Below are 19,011 nucleotides of genomic sequence, written 5' to 3'. Positions count from 1 at the left end.
TCGGGGGGGGGGGGGCAAAACGGCTTTTGTGCCGAGCCATTTTCCATGAAGAGACACGTCACAAAGCATGTGTTCCTTAAATATTTTTCTGCAGCTCGAATCGAAAACTTCATTTAATAGAGACCGTTTTGCCTTAATATCAAAATTAATAGGCATTTTCTACATTCGGCATCAATTGAAGACATTGTGATAGCAACGAAACATTTTTCGATAAAAATTACGTTATTTACGAAATTTAATTTATAATAATAAAAAAATACATGGACTAATATAAAAGAAAGAGAACAGTACAATACTGTCTGTCGTATAATACCAACAACCTTCATATCTCTGTAAACATTACAATTATTTAAGTAGATCAAAATCTAATTTATTTATTATTGAGTTTCACTAAAATATGGTAATTATTTTTAATTGATTAACCGATTTCTCGTTTTTGAGAGGTCAGCTCGTTCATAACTGCCTCTAAACTCATTTTCTAATTAAAAACTTTATGGAAAGATGATTTTGGAATACAAAATCTTATAATTTCAACCTTCAGTTTGGCTATTTACCCTTAATAGAGTAAATAATCAAACTGAAAGTTTTGATAATTAACTGGAGGTTTAATGATTGTGCTATCGTAATAGTATGATAAATGTTTAATTTTTATTTAGCATTGTAATTAGCAATTATTTACCTAATTCACTATTTTTATTAAATTACACATACATGTAAATGTTATTTTAGTAAAATATGAATAAAAAGCTTTTATGAATATAAACATTTTTACGGTTGGCAACTAATAGGCTAATATTTATTTAAAAGTTATTTTCACTTCCTTAAGATAAGGGTTCTATCTACAAATTGGAAATTTAAATTAATTATCATCATGATTACAATTAATTAATTGAAATTGTAAACGAAAATAATTGAGAATATTGTCAATAAGTTATGACAAATGTACAAAAACTACTTTGTTTTATACAGTTCAACCCAAGAAAACAGTACAGGAATTGTAATTTCTAGATGTATTAAAAATACGATCAATTTAACTACATCGGTCGTATAACATTACATATTACGCTACATTTGTTTGAACACAGTCATCCACCTTAAATATTTAAAAAATATTTATTTTGTAATTTAAATTTAATATTTTCTGTCAAATTGTCGAATACACCAAAAAATAATGCAGTGGATAATATATATAACATAGTTGAATAGCAACCAATTTATATTAAAGTAAAAAACTTCACATACAAATTTTATCTATTTTAATTAACACGATTAAAATAATTGCATCCCCGTCTTAATTAACAATAATCATTTTTGGCATTAATGATCAGTGGTCGCAAGTTAAATTCACCAGCTGATCATTAACATCCAGAATGCACCGCTATTGTAGGATAAATCATTGTAAGTATTTCTTTTTTTTTTTTTTATTAAGAATCTCAAATCCTGACTTTATTTTCTAGCGGTGTTTGTAATATTTATTATTACCAATTATGTTTGAAAATTTAGATCCGTCAGTTCTATTCCTATTTTCAGTAACTTTAATAGTGTTTACTTATTAACTTTAACAGGTATAATTAATTACAATCCGTGTTCGAAATTCTACTATTTAATACCCTTTATCATCCTTTTCCGATTGCGATCATCAAATAGTAACCAGCTATGCCCAAGAGGAATAATTAAATAGGCTAAAAAATATGTTTAAATAAAAAAATGTATTATTGATAAAAACATAAATAATATTTGAAATATGATTGATTGTATTATATTGTTCTATAGAGTATTAATATTATATTAATGAGAATTATTGAAATAAATATTATAAATACACTAAAATTGTGAATATTAATCAATTTCTAGTTTTTCAAACCTAAAGAGTAGTAAACGCTTTAACAAATAAAATTACTAGGCTTATGAATAATAATTATATAGTATATAATTTTTGGGATATATTACTTAATGTTTTTAAGACTGTTACTCTGTGATTTTTTGGTATATATTACATATTGAAAACTAGTATTGAGGACGTAACTATGGTTTTTTATAAAGCAATTATATTAGCAATAATATAATTTTTCAAAATTTGTTGGTTACTGACAGAGGCGATCATTTGGAGGGTTATTCGCTCCTTAGCTCAATGGACATTCTGGACTCATCAAATTTGTATCAATTAGTAAACATATTGCTCATTCAAAGGTTTAAAAATTCAATCTGAACAGTTTTTACGAGTGAATTCGAACAAAAGTAAATAAGTAATAACATTGAACTAAAATTATTATTTTACTTTTTGCTTTAAATATGTTTTTTCTTCAACAATTATTAGTTGACAACTTCTTGTTGTTGACAACAATTTTTAATAGCTTTTTTTACTATTTTATTAAAAATAACAACAAAATTAATAACTATAATCACTTTTTTGTATAATGTATGGTGTAGTGTGATGTGAAATATTTAATTAATGGGTTTTGAGAGTGTTGTAAACGGCTAACAAATGTATACCATTCTTCATCAATGCGAGTTACACAAGCGTTAACGTAATTAACATATTTTCTCCGTAAGCTATTTCGTCATTTATTTTATATATTTTTTATGGTTATGAACTAAATTAAAGGTACAAAAAAATCGAAAAATGGTTAGATAAAAGCAATCCCTGATTAAGAGGATCCAGAAGGGAATAGTACCCAAAGCCTATCGATTTTGAAGGCCTATTCAGGTGTGATTAACATAATCATTAAGACTCAATAAATTTCTCTTTTCAACATTATTTTTTTTTTTATTTGAAATTTATCAAATGTTTGTCAATTAATTGAATATTTCCAATAAATACTATTTTGAAATACAATTTATTGTTTTATTCTTAATTATTTATTATTATTTTTCACTTTAAAATATATTTCAGTTGAAATATTTATTAAACAATTTTTTCTTAATAATGTGATTAATTTATTTTTTAACGTTGACTTCTACATAAAAGTACTTAAAAAAAAATATTTTTACATAAAACTAAGAAAAGTTTTTAGTAATTGTACACCAAAATAAATGGCAACTATAATATTTTTCGTTTTCGTAGTAAAAAGTGATTTTATAAAGATAAAAACTGTTAATTATCTTATTAATATAATCTGGAGTTTATCTATTGGCGTAAATAAAAGGGAACATGGGGAACTATCTTGCTTAGTAGTTTTAAATTTGCTCCTTTAAAAATTTATATAAAAAATATTTATTATTTTATCGAAATATTTTTTAGAGTGGAGGATATACATTACGTCCCTCTCCAATTTATTAGTTTTTTTCGATTATGAAGTAGCTCCTTAATCGCATAGTGATAAAAATATAGTAGTATAAATCCTCCTGTATAGGATGATCTCCTGTTGAAAGCCCTTCAAGGGGGGGGGGGATTGATAAGATGCAGTAGAATGATATTTAAAATTTTCCTTGGGACATTTCATTATTTAGTATACTTTAAAAAAATTATTTACGAAGTCATTTGAACCACTTGTGTCGAGGCACAAGCCATTTTTAAGATTTTATAACAAAATATTGTGTGACTTTTGGTATAATTCAATAAAATATATGGAAAATGTACATAATAAGTTTGGAATAGGTTGTTTAAATAAAAATTAAGATAAAAATGCAGCCTTATATTATAACAAGTATTCTATTATTTTTGAATAAGGTACAACATAAAACTATGTTTTTTGTCGATTGTAATAAAAAATACATTGTTAATAAAAATATTATTATGCTGATCCGTTTAAAACATGACATATTGATTTTTCTATTATTATAAAGTTTAAATTAAGCATAAATATGACTTTTAATTAATTAATTTAAAATAAATTTTATAACCATCTGATTAATTTATAAACCTATTTTACATGAATCTTACAAAAACTTGTTTAAAGGTTTAGACATGTATGTTTTTATGAATTAATTAAATCAAAGATCTTTTATTGTTTAAGTTTAAATAAAACAGGAAATAAAATATAAAATTCCTGTACTATCCTTCTTTTAAAATTAATTTTTTTTGTTTTTGACAACTTAAATTATGTAGTTATGAAACATTTTCACTTAGAAAAAATACATATAAAAATATACGCATATATTTATTTTTCTTCATTTTCTCTATTTTAACAACGTTGCCAAAAACCAAATCATGTCCATAAAAGTAAAAAATATTATTAGTAAATAGATCTATAATATCTTATCATTATTAAAATATTGTAATTATCTAAAAATAAATTGTTATTGATATTTCAGCATACCAACATTTTAGGTCACGTAAATTTAGTTACTCCGTTGCTTAATTTAATTAATTGATTTAAAAGCCATGTGAACTCTTATAGAAGTAACCGTACTGAGATTGTATATATAGAACTAATCATACAATAAATTATTTGTAAAATAAAACACCTAATTTTAATTGTTAGTTTAATCATAATTATATGCTATTAACGTTACAAATTATTAGTTAGTATAACAAATTTATTAATTGTAATAATTTTTTTTTACTTATTTTCACTTTGTTATAAAATTATTTAAGTGTTTATAAAATAGTACAAGGTTAAATAAAGTAACTATCCCATCTAGTATGTTGTTATTAATAAAAAAACACTGCATGTATTACTAACTTAGTGTATCTTTGTATAAAATACAGGTTGATTTGTTTCAAAAGCTGATTTGTTCAAAATAATATATTAATTTGCATAACTCATTTTTAATAGATTTTTTTTTTACAGAAAATATTGTAGAAGGAAATTTATTCCAAATTATATAACCATTAAATATCAATGTGTAACTTATTTTCAAATATTATATTTTGAATAATTTATCACATTTGTAAATATTTCATTGAATTAATTTAAAAATCATAATCGCATTAATGCTTAATGTAAGAATGAATTATTTATTTTCAATAATTTTTTTTTTATAAATTGCTTTCTTGATATTTTGTTATTTATTGAATTAATTTTTCAAACTTTTAAATGTATGATAGTTATGGTTATCATTGTAACGACATCGGAGATAAATTGGTCAGCGTATATTTTATATATCAAACAAAAAGTACATAAAAAAATTTGTAAATACTAATGCAATTTTAATGATTTTAGTTCCCTAGATATAGATTGAATATACAACTATGGCCTTAAAGGTGATCCTTATTATATGTGAATAAGACCCCTTAATCATATAAGATTATTTATTTCGGACTGTAAGTACAAGAAAGCTGTATCTCGAAAAAAGTCGTTTCGATATAATCGGCTTTAAAGTTACGACCTTCTATAAGAGTGTTACACTGAGTATTACTTTGTTTTTATTATTTATATTCAGTTCAGGTTAACTTTAATAAAATTTGGTGTCATATTTAGATAGAGAATAATAAATAATACTAATTTATATTATAATGTCAAATTTTCGATATATAGTTCTCTTGCACTCATACCATTATATCAATACCATTTATTCTATTAATCATTAAATAGATTTAAATTATTGATTATTCTTTAATTTTTCTTAGTATAGTTTTAGCAACAATTTTAGTCTTATAAATATCTCTCAATAAAATAAAGAACTACCACTTAACAACAACAATGTTTACTATTGTTATATATTTCATATTTAATCCATAAATGTGATCTAATTATGAATAAATTTAAAATAGTATGTAGCCAGGAAAGTAAATAACAACTAACAAGACGTTTTTTGAATGCATTTACTTTTTCATTTGATTTGGAATGACCTAATAGTTTATTGCTTAAACATATGTAATTAGATACTGGTAATATATATTACCGATACCTTCGTATAGTACGCTAGAAAAGAGTGTTTTCCTAGTTTTTTATCATCAAAATAAATCCTAAACAAGAACCTAATAGTGAAAAAGTTTTAAGCTCTTGCCTCCAAAAAATTCCTCTTATCAAAGTAGTGATATCTACATTGTAGCCAAGTTTACTTTTTTTTATTTAGTTAATAAATTTCAATCCTACTTTCATGAGCAGAATTGCTCCTTTAATTGTATCGATTAAAAATTGATCATTTTTTTAACAAGCCATACAACAAATAATGTTTCAATTGAATCCTGCGAGGTGATGCGAACAATTTTTCTATTCTTCCGAGTTCTCTTTCTCATCTCTCACGTGATTTCTAAATGAGTACTGAACCAGTACTTAGCCAGTTTCTGGCCAAATGTTAAGCAATACAAATAAAGGAGCAATTTACTCATAAAAGTAAGAATAAAGTTTATGAACTAAAAAATGAACAAATTTACCCAGAATGTCTATATCACTTGATAGGTGGATTTATTTTGGAAAAGAAGGTGTAGAACTTAATGCTTTCCCAAAGTAAGATTTTTATTGAGGATATCATTCCTTTTGCTGACTTAAGCCAGCAAAATACATAATTTCACACGTGTGATTCGCATTTATGAAGCGTGTTAGCACAAAGACTAGTTTGAGCCTTACAATTATATTGGACAAGGTCGACAAGAAAATAATATACTTTTTTATGGTTACAATATTTATCAGTAGTGGCATCAACACCTATAGAAAAGAATCAATGGTAAAATTATTTCATTTACAAAATTGCCACCATCTGGAAAAGAGCTTTATTTTTAATTAGATTTCTTTATCCTTTGATTACTCATAAAATTTTATTAGTTATAGATTTGCGAGCTTTGGAAAAAACATTTTGATAAACATTTTTGTGATTTAAAATAATCATGTTGTGTAAAATAACAACTTTAAGTTTGTTTTTAGCATATTTTTTCTATGATTCCAAACTAGCTAAATGTTCTAAAATACCAGCTCTATCATTACGTAAGTAGTAAATAATTTATGATAATTTATTTATACATTGAACATACTAACTAAAAATTTATGAAAAAGAAAATATTTTGATAATTTTTTTAACTAACTCTAAAGTAGTTCAAGACTTTTATAATTAAATATGATTATTTTTAGTTGAAAATAAATTTTTTCTATTTAATTACATAACTCGATTTACGGGTATAATTTCAGAGCAGAAGTAAACTTTTTTGGCTCCCAAATTTGATCATATATATTTTTTAAAAAAAGTTCTTATTATTTGTGGAAAAAATTAAATCACTTTTATTGCGACGGCAACAGAGGCAATTTTTTAACCATCATATCCTTACTAAGGCTTTGTTTAGTTATTCCCTGATGACTGAGTTTACCCTGTGTATTGAAATATTCTAATTGACTTTAAGTTACAATTGCATGCAAACCGTTCTTGAACTAATATCTATAATTATCAATCGAATTAATAAATAATGACCAAACATGCTAAAGTTGTAAATAGATAATCAATAAAAATAAATAAATAAAATACTTAATAAATGTCCACCTACTTTAATCACTTAAATTTTTAAGATTAATTTTTTTTTAATGAGTATTAATAACTAAATGAGTTATTATTAGGTGCATATTATGCTTTGGATAATGTTATTTATTTTACATTGACAAAAATGATGATACAATATTAAGTTATAAATAACTACTTAATAAACTTTAAGTTATATGAAAATCGAATTAAAAGATAATTAACTTAACCTTGACCAGCAAACTTATCAATAAATTAATCAAACTTTATTCATTGAACATTAAAATGCATGAGCATATATTATTTATTACCGTAGTAGCATTTTTTTGTCTTGGTTTTATACTATTATATGTTTTTAATTTTTTTATTAAACTTTTACGGTTAAAAACTCTACAAGGATATAATTTTAATAACTCTCATATTAAGTCATACGTTGCGTTACTGTTGAGATGCTTAATTTTCTCACGCAGTCATCAACAACAAATGAGAATTAAAAAAAAATAATAATACCTTGATTTTCCTTGTTAGCAATAACTATTCAACATAGATAAGTAATAAGAATTAATTACTAAAATATAGTTTTTAAATATTGTATTGTATTATGAAATTAGGAAATAAATATTAGATGTTTTTATCATGCTAGTATCTACTTTAATACTACCAAATAATTCTATCGGTTTAAATTATAAAATATATAGTATTGTGTCAAGTATACACGCAAAAAATGGTTAACTATTTTAACACTACGTGTGGTTGTAGTCATACCCAACTACATGTAGATATTCAACTAGCTAGTTGAGTCTTGATTTTAATTATGTTTACAGGGTTAATACTAGTAATAGTATCAATGTGTCTAGCGCTATCTCATTTAAAAAATATTGATATAGATAAACTTAGATTCAAATTAATCTCAACTCGTAAGAATTTAAATCACGAGCTCGATATTTTTATTATAAATTTTTACACTTCTTATTTTAAAATGTATCAATGTTCAACATAATGTATTCAATTCAATGGTCCGGTGTAATTCACAAAAATTTAAAAAGGCTCAACCTGACCCGTGATATCTAACATCATTAGTTGTAGTTAAAACAATTCTAATATTTTTTTGTGTGTAATAATTCATTGTTTCCTAAAATGGTAATTCATTCATAATCTCCTTTCACTTTTAAATCATAAATACCCAAATAAATATTTATATTATTATTTACCAGAAATTCAGCTTAAAACATATATTTTTAATTTTAGGCAATTCATTTATGATCTAATAAATTTATTTATTTATATTTAAAATAAAAATCTTAGTAAAACCAACAAATATTTTATTAATATAAAATATTTATCAATCACACAAATATTTTTTTCCAGTAACAAAAATATGATGAGTTAACAATAAAAAATTTGTCGTCCGTATTTTTTTTCAATGTTGCCAATATAATTGAACCTTCTTAACTCATCTAAGGACAAACTATGGATTCATCTATGAGCTTAATTGACAATAGATAAATTAAATAAAACATACTTAATGCTACAAAACATTAGAGCCTATTCATCAATGATATAGGACAAAAAATTACGGAATGACATACTATTCATGGAGTCTGGTGCTGGTCATTATTTTTGGTAATAGGAACATTTAAGTTAGATTAAACATTTTTCGGAGAGCCTTTTTGTTTTAACGCTAGGTCAGTGTCATATCTAGAATAAATACCCCTGATAGTACCTAATTCACTCAAGCTATTGTTATTTTAGTGTTGTATGTAAACGAATAATAAAAAAAAAAAACTTGCGGTGTTTCATTCTAAGTTTTGAGTACGATATTTAATAATTACTTACGCAATTAAAATTTTTAATAATATATTCAATTGATAATTTATACTAGTTAAGTACTTCAAATTCAGTATTTTTTTTTTTCAGTAAGTAACAAAGATTTGATAAATTAAGTAACATTTAGGAAATTATAACCTACTACAATTTTAGTAGTTTTATTAAAAAACTATTCTTGTTAAAATAAATTAAAAATTTTGTTTATTTAAGTTTCGACGTAAGTCTAAATACCTGACTAATATTAATAATAATTTCTATGGTTACATTATTCATAATAATATATGAATACATACGTACGTATCAGGTTAAAAATTTTGAAATTGTTTATAAAAATAATTAATTATAATTGATAATGTGAATTGTGATTATTTAACATATGGGTAAAAGTGCCGGAGGATCAGCCGTTTTTATAATATTTGTAACACAGTACGTTAACCTTCGGATTTTACACAAGTGGCAGAAGGCATATCAAGACACGAAACTACATAAAAACAACAAATAATTTCTTTTCACAATTCTATAAATCGCATAACTATTCCATACTATCACAAATGTTAATAATGATGACATTGACACGTTTATCTCAGTATCAACGGTGCAAACTTTTACTAAGTTAGAAAATAATAGTTTATTGATTCATTTGAATTTTAACGTCGTTGCACTTGACCGCTGTACTGTCTGATGATGAAATTATGAATATCAATAAATTCTGTTGATATTTAAAGCATAGATTTGCATATAAATTTATACTTTACTTTTGAATTATAATTATTTGTCAATTATTGTTATATTTGTTATCTTCATATTATTTGTATGTGTAATTGAAAATTATATTTATGTCAAGTGTAAAACATTATTGGATTTAATTAATCTAACTAACCTAAATAAAAAACATTTTGTTTTAAGTTCAATATTTTCTATTTTAGATATCAATGTAGTTAATTTAAATTAAACGTTTACTGGCAATATTGTTACAGCTACTTACATTGGTAAAGGCTGCCTTAGAGATGATCCCAGTCTAAACGAGTGCGTTGTGCGCAAAGGATCTGCAGTTATTAGCCGAATAGTACAGGGAGACCCTAAATATAGAATACCAAAGTTGGATCCGTTAATCATACCAGAAATGACAATTCAACAGGGTACTAAGCAAGTAGGGCTTACCATGAGGTGCAAAAACTGCGAGTTGCATGGACTTAAAAATACAAAATTCGTTAAAGCAAAGTTAGTATATATAATATTTAAATCATTATTATTTGGTTAATTATGCATAATTAACCGACCAAAAATTTATTGCACTAATTATTCGAAAATTGTAACACTGTAGTGTCGATGAAAAGAAGAAGCACGTCATTTGGAACTTTGAACTTGACCGGTGTATGTTTCTTGGACTTTACTCAGTTGAAGGACAAGTTCTTATACTACCCATCAAAGGAGATGGTAATGCCAACATCACAGTCAGTAAGTATAATTGCATTTTTGTAACATTTAATAGTTTAATATAACAAACAAATATATTTAAAACTTACATTATTTGATACGTGTGCAGCTGGAGTAACATTCTCGTACGAGTACGACTATAAATTAGAAAAAAAAGCAAACAACAGAGATTATACAGTTATTACAAAGAGTGATTTACGGTTCAATGCTACTGGAATGGTATTAAAATTAGAAAATTTATTTAATGGAGACAAACTATTAGGTAAATAACCATTAATAGTTATATATTGTATTAACAAATAAAAAGTACTTACTGAAACTATCATAATTACAATAATTTTATGCCATTATTATATTTTATCTGTATCACAATACTAATAGTATTCATAAACGCTATTTTTTTTTTAGTCATCAAACATTTTTTAAAAGTATACTTCCGGAAAAAAACAAGAGAAACCCACACTTGCCCATCCCTAATGGATGCCCATGAAAGTGTTGTATATTAATTATAAATTAAAAATGTTTAACATTTCAAAATAATATCATATAATACAAGTAGACCCGTGGGGGTGTAAGGACTCACCACACCGCAAGTAGCCTTTCCAAGATTTTTCTTATATTACAATAAATTACATTTATTAAGTCTACCTTTATATACTATGCTTCCTTTCTTATAAATAAACAACACAACACAAATTCATAATATAAAATATTTATTTTTTTAAAACTTATAAATACAATAATTTTAGCTTCGATGCGAAGCTGAGAAGGTATTGGTTTTACTAAGATGTGTTATTTTTTTTTTTTGTGTCTGTTACCACTTTTTCTCAGCTCTCACCGAACCGATTTCTTTCAATGATACGTCAAAAGATCACAAATCGTATCTAGTCGAAGACATTACCCTCAAAAATTGAAAAAAATTCCCTCGTTCCCCGTAAATGGGGGAAACCTCCGAAAAAATTACAAATTTAAAAATGGCTATTTTTCGAAATTTTTTCAATTTTTTTTACTAAAAACTGCCATAACTTTTTTAAAAATCAACATATTAATACATTTCTTTTTTTTTTTTATGCATGATGTCATTACCTATCATTTGGTATATTTTTTTTATAAATCTGACTTTTTACCTGCTTACAGGGGGGGATTCAAAATGACAACTTTTTCACAAAAAATTGACTTTTTCAACTTAAATTTTGAAAGTGTTTCCTGAAAGTCTGACACTTTTCTATATATATTAAATTAAAACTAATGTAATATACTTTATTATGGTAAAAAAAAATTTCGTACTTTATTTTGTCTTCAGGGTGAAATTGGCTACCAAATGCTATTATTGTTTGAAAATTCTCGATTTTATTTTTTTATTTTTAACTTTATAATGCTATAACATATTGAAAAGTGTATTGATCAATATAATTTTTTTATGAGAAATAATATTTTTTAATAATCCCTCTTTCATTCGATATACTTTATCTGAATCAGGATATTAATAACGAACTAGCAGATCATGTTGCTTTTGGAATAATCCACCTATTTTTTAAAATTAAACACTATCTAAAGATTTGCATCGAAGCGTTTTTTATGATAGTGATTTTAATCACTGTCAGATATCATTATACTTGATCCAAATATGTCACGTCACCACTGTGCCGCGACCCCCTGTGCTGGGTTTTTTTTATTTGACAAATCCTTTTCAATATAAATCACAGATATATTTTTAACAATTGTTCAAAAGGTGATTCAAAATCGATGAGTTTAATAAATGTTTGGAAAGAATAAGGTTCTCCCATTTTTCGCCTATGCATTTTAAGTAAAAAAAGTCATAAAAAATAATCATTATTATAAAGTTATAGGAAAATCTTCTTACGCTATCTGAAAAAAATTTTAAAGACGTGCCTGATCATAGGGTCTTTTTAGTTAATGTGATTCTTTCGACTAAATTACTATTTAATATACATTAATTTAGTGATCCCTATATACATATATTACCGTCGTATCAGATATTATTTATTGCAACCGCAACACATCTTATATATTATATAAGATATGTGGTATATGATAAGACAATAAATATATATTTAAACAAAAAATGACAAAAATTTGTGGGTGGTGGTATCTTAGTAAAAATTTTTATATTTTGCAATACATTTAACATTTGATATCGACGCCATTGTATGGCATTGATTAGGATTAAAAAAAATACCAAATACTATACAATATTGTTGACGCAAAAAAATCAAATTAAATACATTCTAACATTCAAGGTTGATGCTTTTTAAATTCGATCATTAGAAAGTACCTACTAAAGTTAAATCAAAATTTTTTTGTCGTTTTTGAGAAATCTAATATACAATAATGTTCAGTAAATAAGGAAACAGGTAAATTGTTCTCATTGTAACAATTTACCCGTTTCTTTACTTACTGAACATTCTGTATGTTTTTAAAATGTGATTTTTGAGATTCGACCTTATAGATAGAATAAAATTAATTTGTAATTAAAATCATTATTATTATTATTAATATTTATATAAAAAATATGGATCGTAGATAAATAATACTTTTGTTATTTTTGACCATTTAACACTATTTTTAATAGATCTATTTTTTTTTACCAGACTTTCCGGGATTTTATTGTCATACGTAATTTTATCTCAGGAAAATCCTAGACATCTATATCTAAACTGTTTATTTTCTTTAAACTTGTTCTAATTTTTAATTCAGCAATGTTAAAATATTTCTGCATACTGTAAATTAAAATACAAACCTTTATTTTTTAGGAGACAACATGAACTTATTTTTAAATGAAAATTGGAAAGATTTATTAAAAGAATTTGGACCAACAATTGGAAACGCTCTAGGTACAGTTATGAAAAATACTCTTGGATCCGTTTCAGAATTAGTTCCATACGATTTTATATTTCCTACAAGTTAAATAATATTCATAAAAATTCCTCAATTAGCACTAATAGAACAATTTTTAATTAATAGATAATACAGCTTATTAATTAATGAAAACAACAAGTCTATCGAATGATGCTTTAGCGTAAACTGTTTTGCTATTTATATGTCTTGAGATTTCCGTTTTTGTTTAATAATTATTAATAAGTTGTTCCTAATATTGGATGTTATTTTTTACACATTCAAATTCAAAAAAAAAATCTTGATAGAAATATGAAGTGTCCCGGTATGTTTAGTTGTAAATACGTTTATTTTATTGTGTAATTAATAAGGATTTTTTTGTTTAACTAAATTTTTTAATGACAAATCTATTTATAGTTTATTTTTCAAATTAAATAAAATAAAACGAAGTTATTTGTTTTTTAATACCAATTCAGTAAAACGTACAAGTTAAACCATTATATCTCATTAAGATTTCACTTTACTGCATAGTTTAGAAAAACCAACCATGATGTTCCTCATTAACTTAACAATATTTGAAGTTAGTTACAATTCGGGTTTTTTAAATTGTTAAATCAATGATTGACCACACCAAGCAGGAACTTTTTTTCTTTATAATTGTTAAGCCTGCAATATTCAAAAATCTAAATTGCCTAAGTATTGGGATTCTGTTTTCTATGTCAGATCTCTTATGAAAATTCCCTAATGTTAAAATATAAACACGTCTAAAGAAATATTATGTTTTAATAAATTCCTATTCATATTGTATCTATAGTTTTATAAATTTATGTTTTACAATATTTATATAAATATATTAACAAATAAGTTTTTAGAATTGAATTTATGTCTGGAATTCTTATTTTTAAGCATTAGGCATACTAAAATATTCATAATAAAAGGGAATTCAAGAGCTATTTACATTGTAATACTTAACATGGTAATAATAAAGCAGATAACTTTGCTCTCTATATATTCACAAATAGATTTTGATAGCTATTATAGGAAAAATAAATAATAAAATGTGATTTTATAAATACTTAAACAATATTTATTAAATAAAATTATAAAAGATGCTAAATATTAAAGAGAAAATGATTGCAACTATTTGTAAAGATTTTCTTTTGTCAACACCAATATGTGTTTCTGCTGTCTTTTAACTGTTATGATGAGTATATATGATGGTGGCCAAACACAAGACAATAAATTATTCTTCAATTTCACATTCAGTTTAGATCAACTAAAAATAATAGATCAATAAATTAATAATATAATTCAAATTAATTAAGATGAATATTATTCAGAATATTTTATATTAAAAAATTAATTTTAAGATTCATCAAGATTTCACAACTCTCATATAAGGTTAGATCTTATTTTGATATGGCTCTTTAATAAAAGAGAGAATGTTGAAATAAACTAACAATTATTGTATATAATAATTTAAAGAATGTAAAAATGGTCGGGTTAGTCTATTTTTGAGTTTTCAAATTTAAAAATGATTTAATAATTAACTTAACATATACTTCAAATAAATTAAATAGTGTCAAGGTAAAAATAAAATTGAATAATTGTACATACTTAAAATACTTACAAATTAATAAAATAAAATATACCTCCAATAAGATAATTTTGTTATCCATTTGTATAAGTTAAATAGCCATTTATTTGACAAAAAACCAAAGTAACAGATGATGATTTAACCATTCAATTAAAATCCTAAAATTAAGTAAAGATTTTAAGCTATTTTCTATTGAATGGAATTGTTTGATATGTATTGAAAATATATTTGATAATCCACCTATTCACTTCAATCTCTTATTCTATAAATTAATTATTAAATAATTTAACATACTAATTTGTATGTATCTAAAATTGCAGTACTTATTTATAGCATGTTTAAATAAGTAGTTACGATATTTAGAAATTAATATACCACTCACTAAACGTCCTAACTAAAATAATTAAAGTAGGAAGCTGGGGAGTGATCAATTTTAATCAATGTTATCCGTTAAGGTTGACAATCGATACTATGTTCAATGTGTTAGTCATATTAAAGTGGTATTTATCTTAAACTAAAAGCGCTAGTGGTAACTGTTCCAACAATAAGTAAAAAATAAGGAAAACATACAATTTTACATTATACTTAAAATTAGAAAAAATTAGTAAGAATATAATTTTAAGAAAAGAAAAAATGTACACAAGATGATAAAACTCATGTTTTTCTATGAAATAAATTATTTTCAAAGTAATTTTGTGTTCAAGTAGGAAAAATGTATTTATTTTTATCAATATAATATTGAGAATTAATATTTGAAATTATATATATTATTTTGTACCTATTGCAATAGCTTAAATAAATTGTTTTTATGTTCTATAAATAATAAACTTTCTACTTATTGCTACTTCTCAAATGATGGATTCAATTATTATGCAATCATAGAAATCTCAATATTTTTTTTATAAAATATATATCATACGCGTTTAATATATGTATTATACCTCATTAAATACATGTATTTACTTTAAAATATCTTAGATAAATCAACTAAGTTAATTAAATTTCCATTAATACATAAATAATAAATTAATTAATTTTTCTTCATTACTGGCATGTTAAAATTGGTTTCATTACTACTAGCACATAGTCTGCTTCAACAATGATAATAATCTAAGTACCAACCTGAGTAAATAACTGTAGTTTTAACAATATTCTATTTTATTAAAAGTTCATATATCTACATATGAGATTTCAGTCATTACAGCATTTTTCTGCAGTTAACCTTTATCAAGTTAATCAGTAGAGGGAGCCTGTTTAGGTCATCATAATAATTACTTTTCACTTTTTATACTCAGAAAATGGTAAATTCCACATTTTTAAATATGGGTTCTCTCGGAAGAGGGAGCCTAGATTTTCATCATAGTATTAAATGTCAAATATATGTAAGATATTAAAACACAAGTGTTTTCCTTGAAATTTTTTATGTTATCTCGTGATTGAAGAATTAATATAATATCATGGAATGTTCTTCATAAAAAAAAAAAAAAAATTAGGGCTCTTTCGGATAAGGGAGCCTGAAGATTACATCAGAGTAGTAAAATACAAAAGAAATAATTTATTTACCTTGTTACACAATTAAAATCAAGTTAAGTTTATATTTATATTGAAGTGATTGAAAAAAAACATAAAATTAGATCAGCACGCAGGGTTGACTTTAAGACACTAAATACATGTTTCAAATACAAACACATTTAATAAAAATGTTTGCATTTTAGACCAAAAAATTTTAGTTCTTAAAAAAATAAATAAATAAAGGAGCTTATACCCTTAATATGTAAAATATCTTGTATTTAAAACACAATACTTAATATAAAAAATAATAAGTTTTTGAACTTAAATAGCTTAATTTACCACTTACTAAACGTCCTTACTAATTAAGATTTAGTAGGAAGCTGGGAAGTGAATTAAAATTCCAATAGATAAAAATTTATTATTAACGTTTATGAGAATCAAAAACATCGACAATAACTTAATGCTGCATCAGAGTGAAGTGAATTTTTAAAAAAATTGAGTTAAATGTGTAATAGTATTAACCATAAAGGAAAATTTATTGTGAATAACCGTGGAAATTTAACTCTATATTATATGTAATAATAATAAATATTGAATTATCTTTATAATTACAATTTGAGCTTGAATGATTCAGTGTGTAACTCAAATTAAAATAAATGACTAATCTAGTTGATTAAATGATAAGGATTGACTAAGTTATACACTGAAGTTCCATAATAATAACGCTTTGAAACAGCAGATTCAATAACTAACAAAGTCCTATAAAATTGTTTTTATTTTTTGTATTTTATCTACTATCTAACAGGTTAAATACTAGTTAAACTGCTAATTATGTCTCAAAAATTCTTAAAAGTATATATTTTAATTTTCACAAGTTATTAGTGCCCTACTCATTTAACCTTTAATATCATAAAAAATATAGTTTTATCACTTTTTTATTTTTCCCCTTAAAATTGTACCAACTTTAAAATTATTAAGTAGAAATGTATTAACTAACAAAGGAAAAAATTAATTTTATTTTTTAGCCAATAAAACATTTGAATTAGTTAGAACACTAAAAAATATATTTAAGGAAATGATTGTTAAATAACAATTTTTTGAACCAGCATTTCAAAAGTTAATAACATTTGAGAATAAAGGATGGAGACGGGTCTGTTAATTTATATCTCTAAGCATTTTTGAACTGTTATTCTCTTGTCTACATGTTAAAATACTCATCTTTTATAATAATAATTGAAAAAAAATTTCAACCAGTGATTTACTTATTTGTAGACCAGTTTATCATATACATTTTCACTCAAGTTTATGTAATTTTAAGGAGAAAGAAAGGGGATAGAACTATTTTTTTTGTACTAAGGAAAATTAATTAAATTACCACCAACCTAATATTTAAATAAAAATATTAATATTAGTTAATTGAAATCCTCCAATATCATTTGTATTAAATAGCATAAATTATGTCCAAAAATGCAGTACTTAGTTGATATAGATTACAAAAAAGTAGTTACGATATTTTGGAAGATTCTATTTCACTCACTAAACGTTCTTAAAAAAAATAACTTTAGAAGAAAGCTGGGGAGTGATAATGATTTTATTATTGGCGGAAAAAACAAAAATAATAACAAAATCATTGATTGAGAAAATAAGTATTTACATTATAACCTCAAAGATTGATTCATCATAATTTACTGAAAAGATTTAATTAAAAAAATTACGAAAAGAATAACATAAAAAAAATGTTTTGTGATTAACGTAACCTTATAATTAAAACAATATGGCTATAAAAAATTAACTTTTATAACACGTGTTTTTTGCGTGTTCAGATAGTTACAATACTCACTTCATAATATGGTGTTATAATAATAATAAAGTACAATACAAAAAGAATCCCAACAGTAAATGTTTGTAGACTACACAGCTAAATTATAAAATTTTAAAAATGTAATTATTTGAAATAAAAAAAAATTAACTTGAAATGTAAAACGCTGAATTGGAGACGAACGCAAAAAGTAAAATGACTAGAGATACAGAAACCTTTACAATTAAACCTGTGTCGTAGCGTACATACTACCAACTGTAATATGTTTTAGCGCAATCTAGTATCAAAACTGTCTTAAAAATTTTTTTTTATAAAATTTTTACAATGTAAGTAGTTTTCATTTTATTTTTTAAATACCTCACATTGATGAACATATTTATCATAAAGTGCTTCAATGCAGAATTGTGTCATTTTGAAATGTGTCTAGACTTTAAAATGTAGATTTTTTGGAACATTTGTAAAAATTGAAGTACTTTTCTTTTATGAAATTTTGTCATTTTTTTACTATGCAAACGACTTCATAAGTAATTTTTTTTTTATATTAGAGTTAGTTTTAAAAGATTTCATTTGATGTAGATTATAAAAACGCAGAATTGACTGCTAACTTTTTAAATTGAAAAAAATAAATGTT

General features: G+C 24.1%; 1 protein-coding gene and 1 long non-coding RNA gene across 3 annotated transcripts; one reads left to right on the top strand and one right to left on the bottom strand.

Moving 5' to 3' along the window:
- Positions 1–6,528: 6,528 nt before the first annotated feature.
- On the top strand, positions 6,529–14,738 carry LOC126906809 (protein takeout-like). Of its 2 annotated transcripts, none has more exons than XM_050687677.1 (5): positions 6,529–6,809; positions 10,137–10,380; positions 10,484–10,617; positions 10,706–10,858; positions 13,371–14,738. In XM_050687677.1, exons 1-5 carry the CDS (start codon positions 6,713–6,715, stop codon positions 13,523–13,525), a joined length of 783 nt encoding a protein of 260 aa, XP_050543634.1. In that variant the 5' UTR covers positions 6,529–6,712; the 3' UTR covers positions 13,526–14,738. The 2 variants fall into 2 exon arrangements, with proteins under 2 accessions (XP_050543634.1, XP_050543635.1); XM_050687678.1 differs by lacking the exon at positions 6,529–6,809 and adding an exon at positions 9,672–9,771.
- On the bottom strand, positions 14,517–18,601 carry LOC126906810 (uncharacterized). The gene is made up of 3 exons (XR_007704350.1): positions 18,402–18,601; positions 15,105–15,207; positions 14,517–14,728 (listed from the first exon to the last, which is right to left on the bottom strand). It is a non-coding gene; the product is annotated as an uncharacterized LOC126906810 (long non-coding RNA).
- Between the last annotated feature and the right edge of the window lie 410 nt (positions 18,602–19,011).

Source organism: Daktulosphaira vitifoliae, unplaced genomic scaffold (assembly GCF_025091365.1).
Source record: "Daktulosphaira vitifoliae isolate Bord-2020 unplaced genomic scaffold, ASM2509136v1 Scaffold_5, whole genome shotgun sequence".
NCBI lineage: Eukaryota > Metazoa > Arthropoda > Insecta > Hemiptera > Phylloxeridae > Daktulosphaira > Daktulosphaira vitifoliae.
The sequence above is the reverse complement of the archived record's forward strand: the minus strand, read 5'-3'. Positions and strand labels throughout refer to the sequence as shown.

What these genes read in the sequence shown, in the direction of transcription:
- LOC126906809 (XM_050687677.1), top strand. Translation starts at nt 6,713, where the DNA reads ATGTTGTGTAAAATAACAACTTTAAGTTTGTTTTTAGCATATTTTTTC. An exon ending in TAATGCCAACATCACAGTCA is followed by an intron (nt 10,618 to 10,705) that starts GTAAGTATAATT and finishes ATACGTGTGCAG; the next exon opens with CTGGAGTAACATTCTCGTAC. An exon ending in TAATGGAGACAAACTATTAG is followed by an intron (nt 10,859 to 13,370) that starts GTAAATAACCAT and finishes TTTATTTTTTAG; the next exon opens with GAGACAACATGAACTTATTT.